The sequence below is a fragment of the Anastrepha ludens genome, chromosome 4, assembly GCF_028408465.1.
Source record: "Anastrepha ludens isolate Willacy chromosome 4, idAnaLude1.1, whole genome shotgun sequence".
NCBI classification, from domain to species: Eukaryota; Metazoa; Arthropoda; class Insecta; order Diptera; family Tephritidae; genus Anastrepha; species Anastrepha ludens.
This window is the reverse complement of record NC_071500.1, coordinates 32,266,753-32,282,489: the sequence shown is the minus strand read 5'-3', so window position 1 is coordinate 32,282,489 and position 15,737 is coordinate 32,266,753. Positions and strand designations below refer to the sequence as shown.

At 39.1% G+C, this 15,737-nt stretch overlaps 1 protein-coding gene across 13 annotated transcripts in view; it reads left to right on the top strand.

The window, feature by feature from the left end:
- Positions 1-15,737, top strand: part of LOC128861510 (epsin-1) — a 58,583-nt gene extending 42,846 nt beyond the window's left edge. For 11 of the 13 annotated variants that reach the window (XM_054099690.1, XM_054099685.1, XM_054099683.1 and 8 more), the window contains 9 exons: positions 2,905-2,993; positions 3,066-3,721; positions 3,784-3,943; positions 4,012-4,494; positions 4,566-4,668; positions 4,732-4,979; positions 7,102-7,200; positions 7,720-8,673; positions 14,544-15,737. In XM_054099690.1, coding sequence (XP_053955665.1) covers positions 2,925-2,993; positions 3,066-3,721; positions 3,784-3,943; positions 4,012-4,494; positions 4,566-4,668; positions 4,732-4,979; positions 7,102-7,200; positions 7,720-8,673; positions 14,544-14,609 — 2,838 coding nt within the window. In that variant the 5' untranslated portion in view covers positions 2,905-2,924 and the 3' untranslated portion in view covers positions 14,610-15,737. Of the gene's footprint in view, positions 1-2,904; positions 2,994-3,065; positions 3,722-3,783; positions 3,944-4,011; positions 4,495-4,565; positions 4,669-4,731; positions 4,980-7,101; positions 7,201-7,719; positions 8,674-14,125; positions 14,163-14,543 lie in introns of all 13 variants that reach the window. The other 2 variants (XM_054099692.1, XM_054099693.1) reach the window with 2 other exon arrangements.

Genomic DNA, 15,737 nt, shown 5'->3' with positions numbered 1-15,737 from the left:
TTTTTCGTCAAATACGGCCGTGTCTCCTTCAATGTTTTGCGAAAGCGTTCCAATAACTCACTGTTGTCCCGTGATCGTTCTTCGTTTTTCTAAAAAATCCATGAGAATGACCTTTCCGGCCGATGGGACTCACTTCGCCTTCTTTGGAGCAGATTCACCGGGAGAAATCTATTGGTTTGATTGTTGCTTAGTTACTGGTGTGTAATGATGAATTCAGGTTTCATCAACGATGACAACTGGACCCAAAAATTTCTTCGCGTCTCGCTTAAATTGCTGCAGACACTGCTTCGAAGTTAACAGTCGCATCCGCTTGCTATCCACCGTGAGCAATCGCGGCACACAGCGGGTCAACAATTTTTTCATCGCCAACTTATCATGTTAAATTTTAATTGCCGTTCCGGTCGACACAGTTATGACCTCTTTTACTTTGCGCACTTTCGTTCGTCGATCACCGAGAATCTTGTCGGGTACTTTTTTAATGATTTTCTCGGTAACCACGTCTGCCGGGCGTCCTGGTCGCTTCTCATCGCCCACGTTTAAATTCGTTGAACCAATATCTAACTGTGGTCATAGATGGCGAAGCATCTCCATAGACAGTATCAAACTTTGGTTTTATCTCCTTGCATTTTTTCCCATTAAAAAACAAAAGCCAATTACCGAAGGCCTCTTTTTCCATCGTAGCGAAAACCACGATATACGTCTTACTCGAATAGCTCCCAAATCTAAACAAACCTATCAATCAGTCTGAAATTTGTTTTGCCATCGTTCGATAGATGACAGATGCTAACTCCAGCTTCCCTCAGGAATGCTCTGTGCCATCAACCACGGGCACTTATTAAGCCGCCCTCGTATTTTTTACTCTTAGTGTTATATCCGAATTCAGGAAAAATATTGTTTCTTAACAATTTTAGTCTGTGCGCAGTAGTCGCTTTTGATTTAAATTTTTATTCAATTTAACAAAAGCTAAAACAAAAAACTAGGCAACACTGGTTATATAAATGTAAGCTGATTTTTTCCTTTCCATTCGACAACTATTCCATTATTACACTATAGTCTGCTTACAATAAATTTATTTAACTACTTACATATGTGACATTCTCCCTCGGAGTGCTACGTTTTTCTTTAATCGTGTTTTTTATTTCTTGAAACATGAATGTATAGGGTTTTTCAGTAAGAGCGCTTCAACTTTTGAACTTTTTTGAAAAAAACACAAACGGTTTGACTTTTTTAACTAATTTATTTTTTTTATTATCGAGTTTGAACATATACGAATCCCAATCGTTGAACCCAATTTTCGACCACTCTTTTGCATAAATCGGCCGAAATTCCAGCAATTTCGCGTTCAATATTGGCTCTGAGCTCACAAATCGTCGCCGGCTTGTTACTGTAGACCAATGACTTCACATAACCCCAAAACGGGACGGCTTGTTAAATGGACCTTAAAATGGCCGTAATGCTCTTAAAGTAGCAGCAACAGAACGATTATTTTCATAAAAAATTTGCACGATTTGCAATCGTTGCTCAAGTGTGTAGCGTTCCATGATGAAATGTATACTAATGAAGTTTACAAATGACAAGCGAAAAATAAAAAATATTGCGTCGTTCGCCCTCCCTATCGGAAAAAAGTTGAAGCGCACCTATTGAACAACCCTATACATAACTACTATGTATTTAAAATGTTGTTTTTTGCTTTCGATTCTTTTCCACTCATGCATTACTATCCACACATCCTCTTAATTCACTTTTAAAACCGCTCTGAATTATCAATGTTTTGCTTCCTCACACAGTACTCCCCACTTCGAACTCACTCCGATCCGAAATTGTACTAATATCCTTCAAATCTTATTTAATTCATAAAAATGTTATGTTTATTTACATTCATAGACACAGTACTGAGCGAAACTTTACCCGTTTAAAAACTTTTTCATATTCTGTTACTCTTATAATTGTTGTTTGCACACACACAAGAGTCATACATACGTACGTATTATATATTTAAAAAAATCTTTGGTCGCTTTCGCTTTGTGGTTTTCTTTTGAAAGTTTTCGTTATCGTTTATGTTTTTGTTTACAAAAATTTTTAGTTCACTTTGGTGTTCTATTTGCTTATAAATAGCAAAAAATACAACTCGTTTGATTTAACACCACAGAGAGACACATTCAAATAAATTTTTCCATTTGCAAAAAAAAAAAAAAAAAATTCTGCAAAATTATTTAATTTTCTCCAAAAAATTAATTAAATATTTTTCTGCAAAAAAATATTTTTTTTTGTTACTAAAATAAATCCATCTTATTCAAAAACTTTTGCTCTCGTTACTGTTTTTCACATCATCTGATAACCCAAACTACATGTAATGTTTCCTTTTATTTTTGTTCTTTTCTAATTATTAATTAACCCCCGATCAATTTCCACTGCAATTCTCATCAGTCTTCTTTGAAATCCTTACTAACTAACCATTGCATACCATAAATATTACGTTTGTATGTATATCGCAGCAGGGATGCAATGCTGCTTGTTCTTCTTAATCGGCGATTTCATTTCATGCAGATTCTGAAGTTCGCCACAATGTCGAAAATTCGCTGCTAAAAAAATTAAACTTAAATACATTGCATGTTAGCGTTATTACGTTGCCTACCCGCAGGCGCATAATAAACCTCTTTGGAGATTTTTGGCAATAGTCAGTATTTCACGGCCGCTTTGCATCCGTGCTTGATATTTGAAATTTATACGTACATATTTTTTTAAACAATCAAATATAACTCTTTCAAAATCAAAATTGACACTTTATTGTATGTTTTGTAATTTAGAGTTCAAAATAGTCCAATTAAATTTATATTTAATTTTTATTTGTAGTCACGTTTTTGTTAGCATTGCCAAAATTAATTCGTTTTATCTCTTCCAAAGTGCGAAAACAAAAGGAAGACATGCAAGTAAATGTCGCTGGTTTGCGTCGCAACATCAAAAACCTCGCGCACAACTATTCTGATGCGCAGGTAAGTTTTTGCATAAGAAAAATAAAACTAAAATTCCCTACCTCTGGATCACCTATCTGTTCGCTCGTTTAGGTGAAAGTACGCGAGGCCACGTCCAATGACCCTTGGGGGCCATCGGCTACTATAATGGCCGAGATTGCTGACCTCACCTACAATGTCGTAGCCTTCTCGGAGATAATGCAAATGATTTGGAAACGTCTAAATGATCATGGCAAGAATTGGCGGCATGTTTACAAGGCACTTATCCTGCTGGAGTATTTGATTAAAACCGGCACGGAAAAAGTGGCACAACAGTGCAAGGAGAACATTTTTGCCATACAAACACTTCGTGAATTTGTGTACTTTGAAGAGGGCAAAGACCAGGGTACTCATGTACGCGAAAAAGCCAAACAGTTGGTGAATTTGCTGAAGGATGACGAACGTTTGAAGAATGAACGTGTGAAAGCGTTGAAGGCGAAAGAGCGTTTTGCACAACATCCCAGTGGTTTTGGTAGTGATGGTTACATTGATGGGCCGACGCACCGTGATATGCCGCCCGGTTGGCAGGAAGAACCGAAGCCGGTGTCTGAATTGGAGTTGGTGCGTCCGCAAACGGCTGGCGAGGAGGAGTTACAGCTGCAGTTGGCCATGGCCATGTCTCGAGAAGAGGCTGAACAGGAGGAGGCGAAACGACGCAGTGATGATGTGCGTTTACAGCTGGCGTTAAGCCAAAGCGAACAGGATTTCAAGTGCGTGAATTATTGGAAAATTGAAAATTTGTGTTTGTCCTTAATTTGATGTCTAATTTTAGAGATCAAACTGTACCTGTGGGTAAAAGGGATAAGCCACAATCGCATTTGTTAGATTTGCTTGACATTTCCTTGGGCGCCACTAGCATTTCCAGTCCGCCATTGGGTGCCACCGGCGGCAGTGGCGATCCATGGGCTACGCCGGCACGTGCTGCAAGTCAGGTAATTATAGCAGATTAAATCAACTTAAATATAATTTTTCTAATTTTTTTTTTAAATCGCATTTTAAGCTATCGGATCCCTGGTCGGGTACGTCATCGCCGCAAATTGATCCTTGGCAACCGGCTGCGTCTATGCGTACTGCCACCGCTTCAGCGCCACTAGGTGCAGTTGGCGGTATTGGTAGTAACGGTGGCGAAGCCTGGGGTCTAACACGCACACAATCACCGTCCGTGGCATCTGGTTCTTCGACTGAGGGTTGGCTGCAAAGCAATGGCGGTGGTGCTGCTGGTAGCACTGCCATATTGAATGGAAACTCTATTGGTGCCGGCGCGATTGGTGGCGTAGATCCTTGGCTATCTAAAAGCGGAGCTGTTGGAGGCGCAACTGCTGCCGAAAACGTTGAGCCAGTGGATTCATGGCTGACGGAGAAGGTGAAGCCAGTGGAAATATCGTCCCTAATGGCAGCGCCAACTGCCGATCCCTGGGCACCCAAAGCCGGTACGACGAACAATGACGATCTATGGAAGAGTACTGAAACGAGTGTGGTTAAGGTATGTATTAGAATACCAAACAAATGTACATGTTGTTTTTGTACTTCTGATTTAAAAATTGTATTTTGTAGAAGCCTTCACCTGATTTAGATGAATTCGATATAATAACCAATCGAAATAAGACTGGAGATTTGTTAACTAATAGTTTGGCAAGTGTTTCTAACAATAATAACGGTAAGCGTTTGTAAAATTTTCAATTGAAAAGAAACATATTTTACTTAAATTCATTTTACATAGCATCACTACTCGATGAAATGGATCCGCTATCTGCAACGAATTCATCGCTCAATGCAGCCTCAACGAATACGAAGAAACAATTGAAAACACCACAGTCGTTCTTAGGTGAAAATTCATCATTAGTTAATTTGGATAATCTAATAAAGCCCATTCAAACGCAACCGCAAGTGGGCAATGCTGCCTACAATCCGTTTAGCGACACTGTTGTACCACCAAAAACAAATCTATTCCAACAACAACAGCCTGCGGTGAGTATTATTTAATCTGCACTTTTGATCAGCAAGAGACGAGTCTGAAAATTGCTGAATACTGCTAGTGTTTTTTAGGCAGAAGTCTTTGCGATCCTACACGTTTGCATGCCTTGGAAGCGAGGGAGATATTACATTTTTTTCCGATAGCTAAGTCGCGATCAAGGCTCTGACGACGCCATGGCGCAGATCCAAACTATTCAACACCTGTAAGGAGTTCTCTGATCTTGGTTCCAGGCCAAAGGAGCATAGAGGGAAATTAAATTGCTGTTGAGCTTGCCAGGCAGGGGTGTGTATTGGTCTCAGAGAGCTCCCACCTGGTCATTGGCATCCCCCTGAGTGTTGTTAAGGCAGAATTGCACAACTTATTTCTCAGGAAAGCGCAGCTCTATTTCTTCATATGCTATTTCAAAAACCCTTTGGCTCCATTACAATAGGCGCAAGGCCCAGAAAGTTCTGGGCACTCCGCGTCATTCAATTTCTAAACTCGTAGCTGTGCTTTACGGGCCATTGGCTGATCGGCATACGCGCGGAAAAGCTAGGTTTACCATTTAACCCTCATTACATAAGCTGTGGGGTGCTTTCCGAAAAGGAGACTATTGAGCACTTTCTCTGTAGACGTCTGATTTTTTGGCTTATAAGGAAGTTAAAATCAAAATGTCAGAAACATCATCAAAGGTGCCGTCGCACCAGTGGTATGTGGGGCATGCTCCCACTAACACTATAACAACCCCCCTTATCGGCTGAGTTCCACCGTGGTAACATTTCGTCAAGGTGGAGCCGCGTTTATGTCTATAGACACAACAGGTACCTGCGTTCAGGTTCCTCTTACATGGGTGTATGGAGGTTATACGCTATCGATAGTATCCATTGCTTCCACTTCATAAGTGGTTCTGCAGCAAATGGAACATCAGAAAAGGTGTCGTAAGTATTACGGACATGTCGTAGTCTGATATCGTCTTGAGCACTAACCTCAGGCGTCTGTGATTTGTCGTCAGCTCGTAGGCAGTCTACCTCCAGTCAAAAGCTGTTGCTGAATTCTTCGTTGCGTGTTGCGTTGCCATTCTGCGCGCTGCATTCCAGCAAGTATTTGATGCGATCATCTTGATGATTGGATTTTCCGGGCACAGCTGACCACAGCTGACCCAGAAGTGCTTCAAGCGTTCGGCGCTCCTCTCTGAAACGATCGCAGTAGAAGAATACGTGTTCCCTACTTTCTATAGCGTTTTTGCAGTTTGGGCAGAATGGGGAGTCCTCCAGATTAAATCGATGGAAGTACTTCAAAAAACAACCGTGGCCACTCAGTATTTGAGTGAGTTAGTAGCCAACGTCTCCCTATTTCCTGGTCACCCATTGTCTAATATTTGAAATAACCCTATGAGTTTATGGTCCGTTAGTTAATGAATCCCATCTGCTTTGCCATTCTTCTATGAAAAGCAGTTTCTCTTCAGCTTTTTCTTCTAATGACGGCTTAGCCCGTCGCCTGCCATAGAGACGGCTCAATTCCTTTGCCTGAATGTCGACTGGTAGTTTGCCCGCAATAACGTCTATTGCGTCTCTCGAGACCGTTCTGTAGCCACAAGCTACCCTTATTGCACGTTTTAGCTCCGTCCCATATCGGGGCATCGTTAAATACTACGGGGTCTACAACCGTCAATAAGACACGTCTTCTGCTGCCTTGCGGGCCGCCAATATTAGGCAACATTCGTGTAAGCGCTCCATTGATAGCATCAGCTTTTGCGCTTACTGTAGATAGGGCTTGTCAGCTAGTCCATTGGCAGCTAGTCGATTAAGGTCACTGGCTTCTCTTTTCTTGAACAACCTGGGACAGTGCGCCAACCGTCAATTCCGTCAATCTTCTCCATTACATCAACAGCTCCAGTTGGCTGTAGATATCTGCCTGCTGGAGGTCTCACAATGGGATCAAAACGGCGCTTTAGTGCTACTTGAAGAGTGCCAGAGTGGTACTTCAACCATTTCACCTACCTACCTAAAGAAACAGAACCATAATTGTTTTCTTCAATAACAGACATTGGAGAATATGGCCCACCCTTTATTGAATACAGAACTTTCTATTGCCTAAGTAATATACACTTTTATTATAATCGAAAAACATTTGCAGGTACCGTCCATTAATCAGCTAAAACAACAACAGCCCTTTGCCATGACTATGAATCAAGATCCTTGGGCGCCGGTCAACAATTCCACTAATACGACACAGGTATGTTAAGCACATAACTATTTGTAATTGATGTAACATGAAAAATCCGGCTTAATAATTACAAAAAAAAAGAATGATTTCTAAAAACAAAAACCCTTTTTCAACGTAAGAGACAATTTGCTGTCAATTTAATTTAATCAAATAATTCAATTTGTTGCTGGTGCATGGGCCGCAGAGGGTTGAAAACGCATTGTTAGGTGTAAAAAAAAAAAAAAAAATGTTAAGTGTGTGAAGGGGAAGGGATTGAATTTCGCAATTGGAAATATGCTCTGTGCATTTTGCTTCTTTTGTTTAATTTTAAAATTTATAATAAAATTGCTTTCCAATTATTTTAAATTTGCTATATTCTAAAATTCTTTACTTTCATATTCTATTTTATTTGAATTAATTTTCCTACAATTTTACATTCTATTTTTTCTCTATACTTTTAATTAATTTATTTCCACAAAAAAAAAAAAAAAACGCTTTCGCATGAACAAATAAAAAACACTCACAATTACCCCTTCTTACGAAACCAAGCCCTCCAGAAACTTCTTTACTGAATATGAACGCGACGAATTCACAAGTTTTCATAGCAACAATTTGCATAACGAAAATAATAATAACAAACAAATCAACAATAATCTCAACAACAACAACATCAGCTGCAGCAACCACAACAAACCAACTCTACAATATTCGAAAAGTGATTATGACGTCTTCAATACCTCGTTCGGCACTTCTTCAAATGATTTCTTTCTCTATAATAACAACAACAATAGTCAACAAAATGGACCTCATCAATTCCAAACCCAAGTGCAAGTTCATAGTCAAAGTGTTGATAATATACGCAACATACAAACCACCAGCGACAGTGACACAGACATCTATGATAACTCATCAAATACGACCATCCATCAGCAAGTGGCAACGAGCAACAGAAATTTTCAAACCAGCACCAATACCACCAGTTCCTCCCTAGCTTTACAGCCACCACTCGCACCAGCCACTACGCTTTACCAGACGGATTTTGCGGACTTTAGCGCCGCGCTAAATCAAGATAGCTTTGTCAGCGATGCCTTTAACAAGAATACGACATCCAACTATGCCTATGGCCAAGCATCCACCAAATTAGATGCCACATACCAAACAGCGCCGTTGGCAGCAAGTTACAGCAATGCCTTAACGGCCGCTTTGGCAGGTACGCCGGGTATTAAATTAGCTGCTATGCCGGTGCCAATGTCGACTACAACTATTCCATTTGGTTTCGGCCCTTCATCTATGGATATGGGCAGCGGTGTTGGTGATACTGGCAGTGGTGGTATTGGTGTTGGCGTTGGCGGTGACTCTTTATTTAATTATGGTTTTTATGATGCAACTCCGTCAATAAACCACAACCACAACCACAACCTCAACAATAACAACAATAGCGCCAACAACAATGCAATATTTTCGATGTCGACATCGTCGTCGTTGGGCAACTGTAAGCTGGAAGTGAGTGTCTGTTGAATACGCTGTGGATGCTAAAGTTACTATTTAGTACAAAGTTGCTAAACTTGCTAGCGTCGGCTAATGCGAGTTGAAAAATTGAGAACTACCAGTATTTTGTTGAGTTTATTGCTACAGTGTGCAGTTGCTTTGCTATTGGATTGAATTTCGTTACTTTTATGAAAGTTTTATTTCTTGAATCTTTGATTGTTTTGTTATTTCGTTATTTTTGTTAAGACTGTTGTTTTTTAATAGTTTTGTTCTTGTTTTATGTTAAATCTATATTTAGTTTTGTTACACAGCTTGGTTTTGTTGAAGAAAAACTGCTGAAACAGGAGTAGTGAGCAAGCCAGGCTGAGTTGGGGGAGTTGGACTTACAGATTCTCAATAGAGAGAGGTGCAAACGCTGTAGTAAAACTCGCTAACAAAATTCATTGTGCAAATAACCAGTTAGCGCAAATTAGATTGTTGCTTGAACGAAAAAAAAACTACTATAGGTATACCTATGTAATGAGCCTTTTTTTTCAATTTCAAACGTTTTTTAACAATAAATGGTTACAAATTTAATCTTCAAAATAATAGCCATCGCAGCGACACATTTTTCCCATCTCTCGGGCAATTTGTGGATGCCGTGCCAAAAAGATTGGCCGTCTTTGGCCGCAAACAAATCATTGAGCCATTTTTTGGCTTCTTCGTGAGAATTGAAGCGCTGCTCGGAAAGTGTGTGGCCCATCGATGCAAACAAATGATAATCAGAAGGTGCCAACTCTGGTGGGTAAGCCGCATGCACCAGCGGTTCCCAATCGTACGTCTCCACCAATTCCCGGGTCGCTCTTGTTTGATGTGGCGGTGCATTGTCATGAAGAAAAATTACTTTGTGACGCCGATCGGCATATTCTGGGCGTTTTCGGTGTATAGTGCTGTTCAAAACGGCCAATTGTCGTTGGTAGCATGCACCGTCAACTGTTTCACCTAGTTTTAATAGCTCGTACCAAATCATACCACGCTGATTCCAGAAAACACACAGCAATGCCTTGCGGCCGAAGCGATTTGGTTTGGTCGTTGTTTTTGGCTTGTGGCCGGGCGGACCATACGATCGTTTACGCTTGGGATTGGAGAAATACACCAATTTTTCATCACCCGTAACGGTTCGATGCAAAAAAGACTTCCTTTTGAACCGGGAGAGCAGCATTTCACAAGTGTGTTTTTGGTTCTCTTGCTGCCTTTCAGTCAGTTGATGTGGCACCCATCTTTCGACCTTTAAAATCATGCCCATGTCTTTCAAACGTTTGGAAATGGTTTTTGGGGTCACTCTGAACTGCTCTGTCATCATTTCTTGCGTTTGACCATCATCTTCATCCAACAATGCTTGCAATTCGGCGTCCTCAAACTTTTCCGATGGCCGGTCACGGTCGTCGTTCTCCACGCTAAAATTACCATTTCGGAATTTTTCAAACCACCTGAAGCACTGTGCTCTACTTAGAACATGCCCACCAAAAGCTTCTATAAGCATTTGATGAGCTTTAGGGGCGTTTTTCTTCAATTGATAACAGAAAATCAACGATGTCCGCAAATCGTAGTTTGAAGGCACGAAATTCCACATTTTTAAGAGCGACAAAAATGCATTGTTGTTAACAGATGACAGGTGAAAAAAACAAGACATTTGAGAGGCGACATCTATGAACTAATAGCTAAACGTCGCGTTTCATAGGTATATATAAATAGGTATGTAAATGCTCTCTACTATTGCTCTCAATACCTTTGAGCGGCGTGGAATCGATTCTGGTTTGGCTACGCTTCAATTGAAGAACTTACAGCACCAGTATTTTTGGAACTACGACCTGTGCGTTGCCTCACTGGCGCACAAGAATTCCAAACGGAATATGTTGACATTAATTTATTTACTATAGGACTTTACCATTTAGTCTTGCCATGAATTCTGTGACAAATTTTACAGGGCATACGGCGAACTCAAATTCGCAGAAAAAAGTTCCGTTATTTTCACTTTTGTTCGCATGCATTGTCTAGTCTTAGATTAGACTCAGTTTCGTGGCAAATTTCGCTTGTTAACATTGGAGTGGAGAGCTAAGGAAAATCGCATTGCAGTGATTGCATTACAAAAGTGTGGTAAAAGTGCAAGTCAAATTTACGAATTGCTGAAAAAACTTAATATTTCGAGAATGTTTGTTTACCGCATGATCAATAGTTTTTCCCAAAGTCTGAAGTGATTTACAGAAAAAGAAGTGCTCGTCCTCGCGTGTCTTGAACCAGTGCAACCATAAAAGCCATTCGAGAAAGAATTCGCAGAAATTCCCTTAGAAGGCAGAAAACCATGCCCAGTGAAATTAATGTATCGGCCAGATCCATGTCAAGCCTAATTATAGACGATCTCCACAGGAGAAGGAGACGATCTCCTTCCGTCGCTCAACTGGGCATCTTTTGACAACGCGCTTGAGGGAAATCAGACTCGACAGATGCAAGCAGCTTTTTTCGGTGGCACGCAGTCAATGGCCATAAAAATATTCTGTTCACAGATGAGAAAATGTTCACTGTTAAAGAGTTTTTAATAAGCAGAACTAGAGAATCTGTGCTAAAACTTATAAAGACGCCAAAATTGTTGTTCCAATGGTTCAGCGTGGCCACCATCCAGCTTCTGTAACGGTTTGGTGGAGAGTGTAATGCAAAAGCGTTACATCTCTGCATTTCTGCGAAAAAGTGGTTACGACCCAGGCAAAAGTGTACCAGGAGGAAGTCTTAGAAGGCGTGGTGAAGCTCTTCGATGGAGAGCGTGGGATCTTCCAGCTCACAAGGCAAAAACCACCAAGCAGTGGCTAAAAAACAAAATTCTTGGGTACATAGCCGCAGAAGATTGGCCGTCTGGAAGTCCAGATCTGAGTCCATTAGACTACAGTTTATGGTCAGAATTGGAGAACATGGCCCGTCGCAGACCTCACAGAAATTTGAAGAGTCTCAAACAATTTTTGGTTCGAGCAGCGATGCGAATATTCAAGAAAACTATGCGTGCTGCAATGGCTGAATGGTCTAATCGTTTCAAGGCTTGTGTAAAAGCAAATGGTGACCATTTCGAATGAAAAATTGAAACTTTTTTTAATATCAACATGAGTTATTAAAACTAACTTCATTAAAAAAGTATTATAATTTCATATTTATAACGGACTTTACTTGTAACATAACTTATGGCAGGATTAAGTATACAGGTTTTAAGTAGCGGGAATAAGTTCTGCAGTAATCGGTAGTAATCTTTAATAATTTCCAAGAGCAGTTGGTTCCTGAACCTTCATCATGATAAGAATGTAAACCTTAAATGATATTTGGACATTATCAAATCATGAATAAAACTCTTAAATACGAAGTTCTTCTTCTTGAATGGCGTGATAACTGCTTACGCGATTTTGGCCGGCCGAAGCTTAATTATGCCCCAAATTGATAAACCCAAAGTGACCTAACGTCTTCCTTGGTATTCCCATAGTGAGGTTTTCTCTTCCTCAGCGGATACTGGATAATCATTAAAACCATTTGAGTCGGAGTTCACGCTGGCCAGTTTTTGGTCCACATCATCACTTAGACTTGTTTAAAAACTAAGCAGTGGATCGATGACTTATCAGTTTAGATATTTAAAATAAAATTGCTGCCGAATAGGTTGGTGCGTGACTACTATTCGCGTGACTACCACTCGCAGTTCAGAGAGAACGTAGGTTCGAATTTCGGTGAAACACCAAAATGAAGAAAAAAGCGGTGCACCTTATAGCGGTCGCTCGGCAGTCAATGGCAAACCTCCGAGTGTATTTCTGCCATGAAAAAGCTCCTCATAAAAAATATCTGCCATTCAGAGTCGGTTTGAAACTGTAAGACCCTCCATTTGTGAAACAACAGCAAGACGCACACCACAAAGAGGAGATCGGGTTGGCAACTAAGTAATTGCGGATTTTTTTTCGCAAATCAAAGACAATCATGGAACTAAACAACTTTATTCTGTGATGTATTGCCCATTTTGATCGATGACCTTTTGCCATATTTCAGGCAGCATCATAATTCCACATTCATAAAACTTCTGTTTTTTATTAGCAAAAAAACTGAGTCAGGTACGATTTGAAACCATCATCATAATTGAAATTTTTACCATTCAAGGAGTTTTGTTAATTAACGAAACAAAAAGTAACCAGATGGTGCAAGGTCAGTACTATATGGTGAATGTGACAAAACATTCCATTTTTTGTCGAGTGGCCAAAGATGTGTGTGGCCTTGCATTGTCATGATGGAATACAATATTTTTTCGATTTGTCAATTCGGGCCGCTTTTCTTCAACTGCTTTGTTTAATTTCGTTAGTTGTTCAATGTAGACATCAGAATTGATCGTTCGGTTGGGTGGTAAGGGTTCAAAGTGGACAATTCCTTTGTAATCCCACCGAACTGATGTTGTAGGAGTTGGTTCACCTGGCCTGTTCCACGATCTTTTCCGCTTGATATTGTTGTAAACCACACATTTTCCATCGCCAGTTATCAGTCGTTTTAAAAATGAATCATTGCCATTACGTTTCTTTAGCGTTTCTCTCACTTCGTGAGGAACCCATGAATCGAGTTTTCGAACATAGCCAAATTGTTTTAAGTGATTTTCAATGCATGCATGTATGTGACACATGAAGCTTCTCTGCAATCCCACGTGTTGTACTGTGACGATCCGAATCGATTATTGCTCTGATTATGGCGTCATCAACTTCAACTGAACGACTAGAGCGTTCTTCATCTTTGAGTGAGAAATCACCAGAACGAAACCAATTTTGACACTGTCGTTCTTTTCAGGCTTCGTCACCATAAACAGCACATAACTTTTTATGAGCTTGAGATGCGGCTTACCCTTTGCGGAAATAAAAAAGCAAAATATGACGAAAATGTTCCTTTTGATTTTCCATTTTTCAACGAACGCCAAACGAAAACTACGCAACTGGTCAAAACACTTTTTTTACTGATTGACAGCTAATTTGCAAACTTTTTGATAAAAATAACAAAATGTGTTTTACATTTGTACTACGTCTACAAGCCTAAAAATTCAACTGAAGCCATCCATGAAATCTGTGAAATCCGCAATTACTTAGTTGCCAACCCAATGTAAACAAGTATTCTAGGTTCCCAGAAATGCTTAGGAGGTCTGATAACTCGAATAGTGCAATGAGTTCTGTGGAAGTATTTTTTAAACGCATTTTTGTGAGTTCTCAAAGTTTTAAATGTCTCCGCTGTTATTTAGGTCTTCAGTTTTGAAGCTATAAAAATTGTTACACCCCAAATCAACTGTTTGTTTTTTTGCTACCCCTCCCTGTCCCCACCTCCCCTATCCCCTTATAGCCTCACAAACTACCCACTGACTTTTAAAAGCTTTGCTCAATATCCATTTGCATTTACTCGTATTTTACATAATCTATCAAAATTTTGTATCTTGTAGCCAACAATGGAGGCTTGGACACTTAAATAAAAAATGGGTAATCTTGAAATGCTTTAAAAAATATATATTAACAGCATGTCACTAACCGTTCTTAATAAGTAGAAATTTGCTGTAGCTAAAATAAATTGCATGTAAATATTCGAAAATATTTGTAGAAAAAAAAAACATTTAACATTTTAAGTGCACAAGCGACGCTGCTTCACAAAGTGGAACGGTGCTTGTGGCGCATTAGCACACTTTAGTGTTTATTGGTATTTATTTGCTGTATGTTTCTGTATATATTTAAGTTTTTTTGCTTTGATTTTTTCTTACTTATTATTAATATTCACGTAGGTATTTAAAAAAATATGCAAATGTTTCTTGTAAGTCTCGTATATAACTACACAACTAATAAAGCTTTTTTCCACGCTTTTTCCAGAATAATAACAATATGCCTTGGATGAATCCGGAAGCAGCATCGTCGTCGAATCCATTCTTATCGTAAACTAATTTTTTTTAATGCGGAAATTTATATTGGGCGGGTTTTAAAACAGCGAGCGCTACTCAGTTAGAGGAATAAAGAATTCTTTTTTTTATATATACACATTTACGCATAAAAACAAAAAAAAATTATGAAAAAGTATAAATTTAATATAAGTATTATAATTGTAATAATGAATGTTTGAAAAACAGATGCAGGCGTTGCAATAGAGAGCTACAACGAGAGAGATAGAGAGAGAGACCGAGAGAGAGACCAAGAGAGAGAGCGAGAGAGAGAAGTGGCAACATGTTGGTTGGTGCGCGTGGGCGTGTGTGTGTGTGTGCTTTCTGAAGGTAACAAGGCGTGTGGTGGAGCAAAGTTGAGCTGCAATGGCAGCTTGTATGCGTATTAGCACTTAGAAGGGGCTTAAAAATTTTTACTAAAAATGTATGTACATATCTTTTGAAAGTATTTGAGTAATAAAAAAAGAAATAAATAAATTAAAAAAAAGTTTCCCTTATAATCATCATACTTGCAGCTGCTGTTGTTACCCAATCTGTCGTATATTTGCCACCACCGCCATACACGTTTGCCAACACTGCACACCGAGGGCGCGTGCCACCAAATGTTGCCAAAGCAGCAGATCAATACAAAATTAAAATTAAAAATCAAGAAAAAACAAAAACACTTATACACAAACATGCATACACACCTTATACATGTACGAAAAGAAGAAATTATTGAGAAATTGAGCTGAACAGAATGTTAGAGGAAATACAAATTATGTAACCATTGCTACTTTATTTTAATGCAATAGCTATAGTAATAGAAATTGTAATTGTTTAAATATTTTATCGTTGTAAATCTTTTTTGTAATTGTAATTTTTAAAAGATACATTGTCTACATATGTATATACATATGATGCAAATTATTTTTATATATAAATGAAATTACCACTAAACTATCGTATGTACAATGTTATGTTGCAATTTGCCGAGCAGAGTAATTACTCATATGTTTGTTATGTAATACATGGATTGTGCGATCAACCAACGACAGCTAAGCGAACCTTATGTATGTATACAATACTAAACCAAAAAAAAAAAAACAAAATTAAAATCATTAAAAAAGCAAACAAACAAACAAACAGC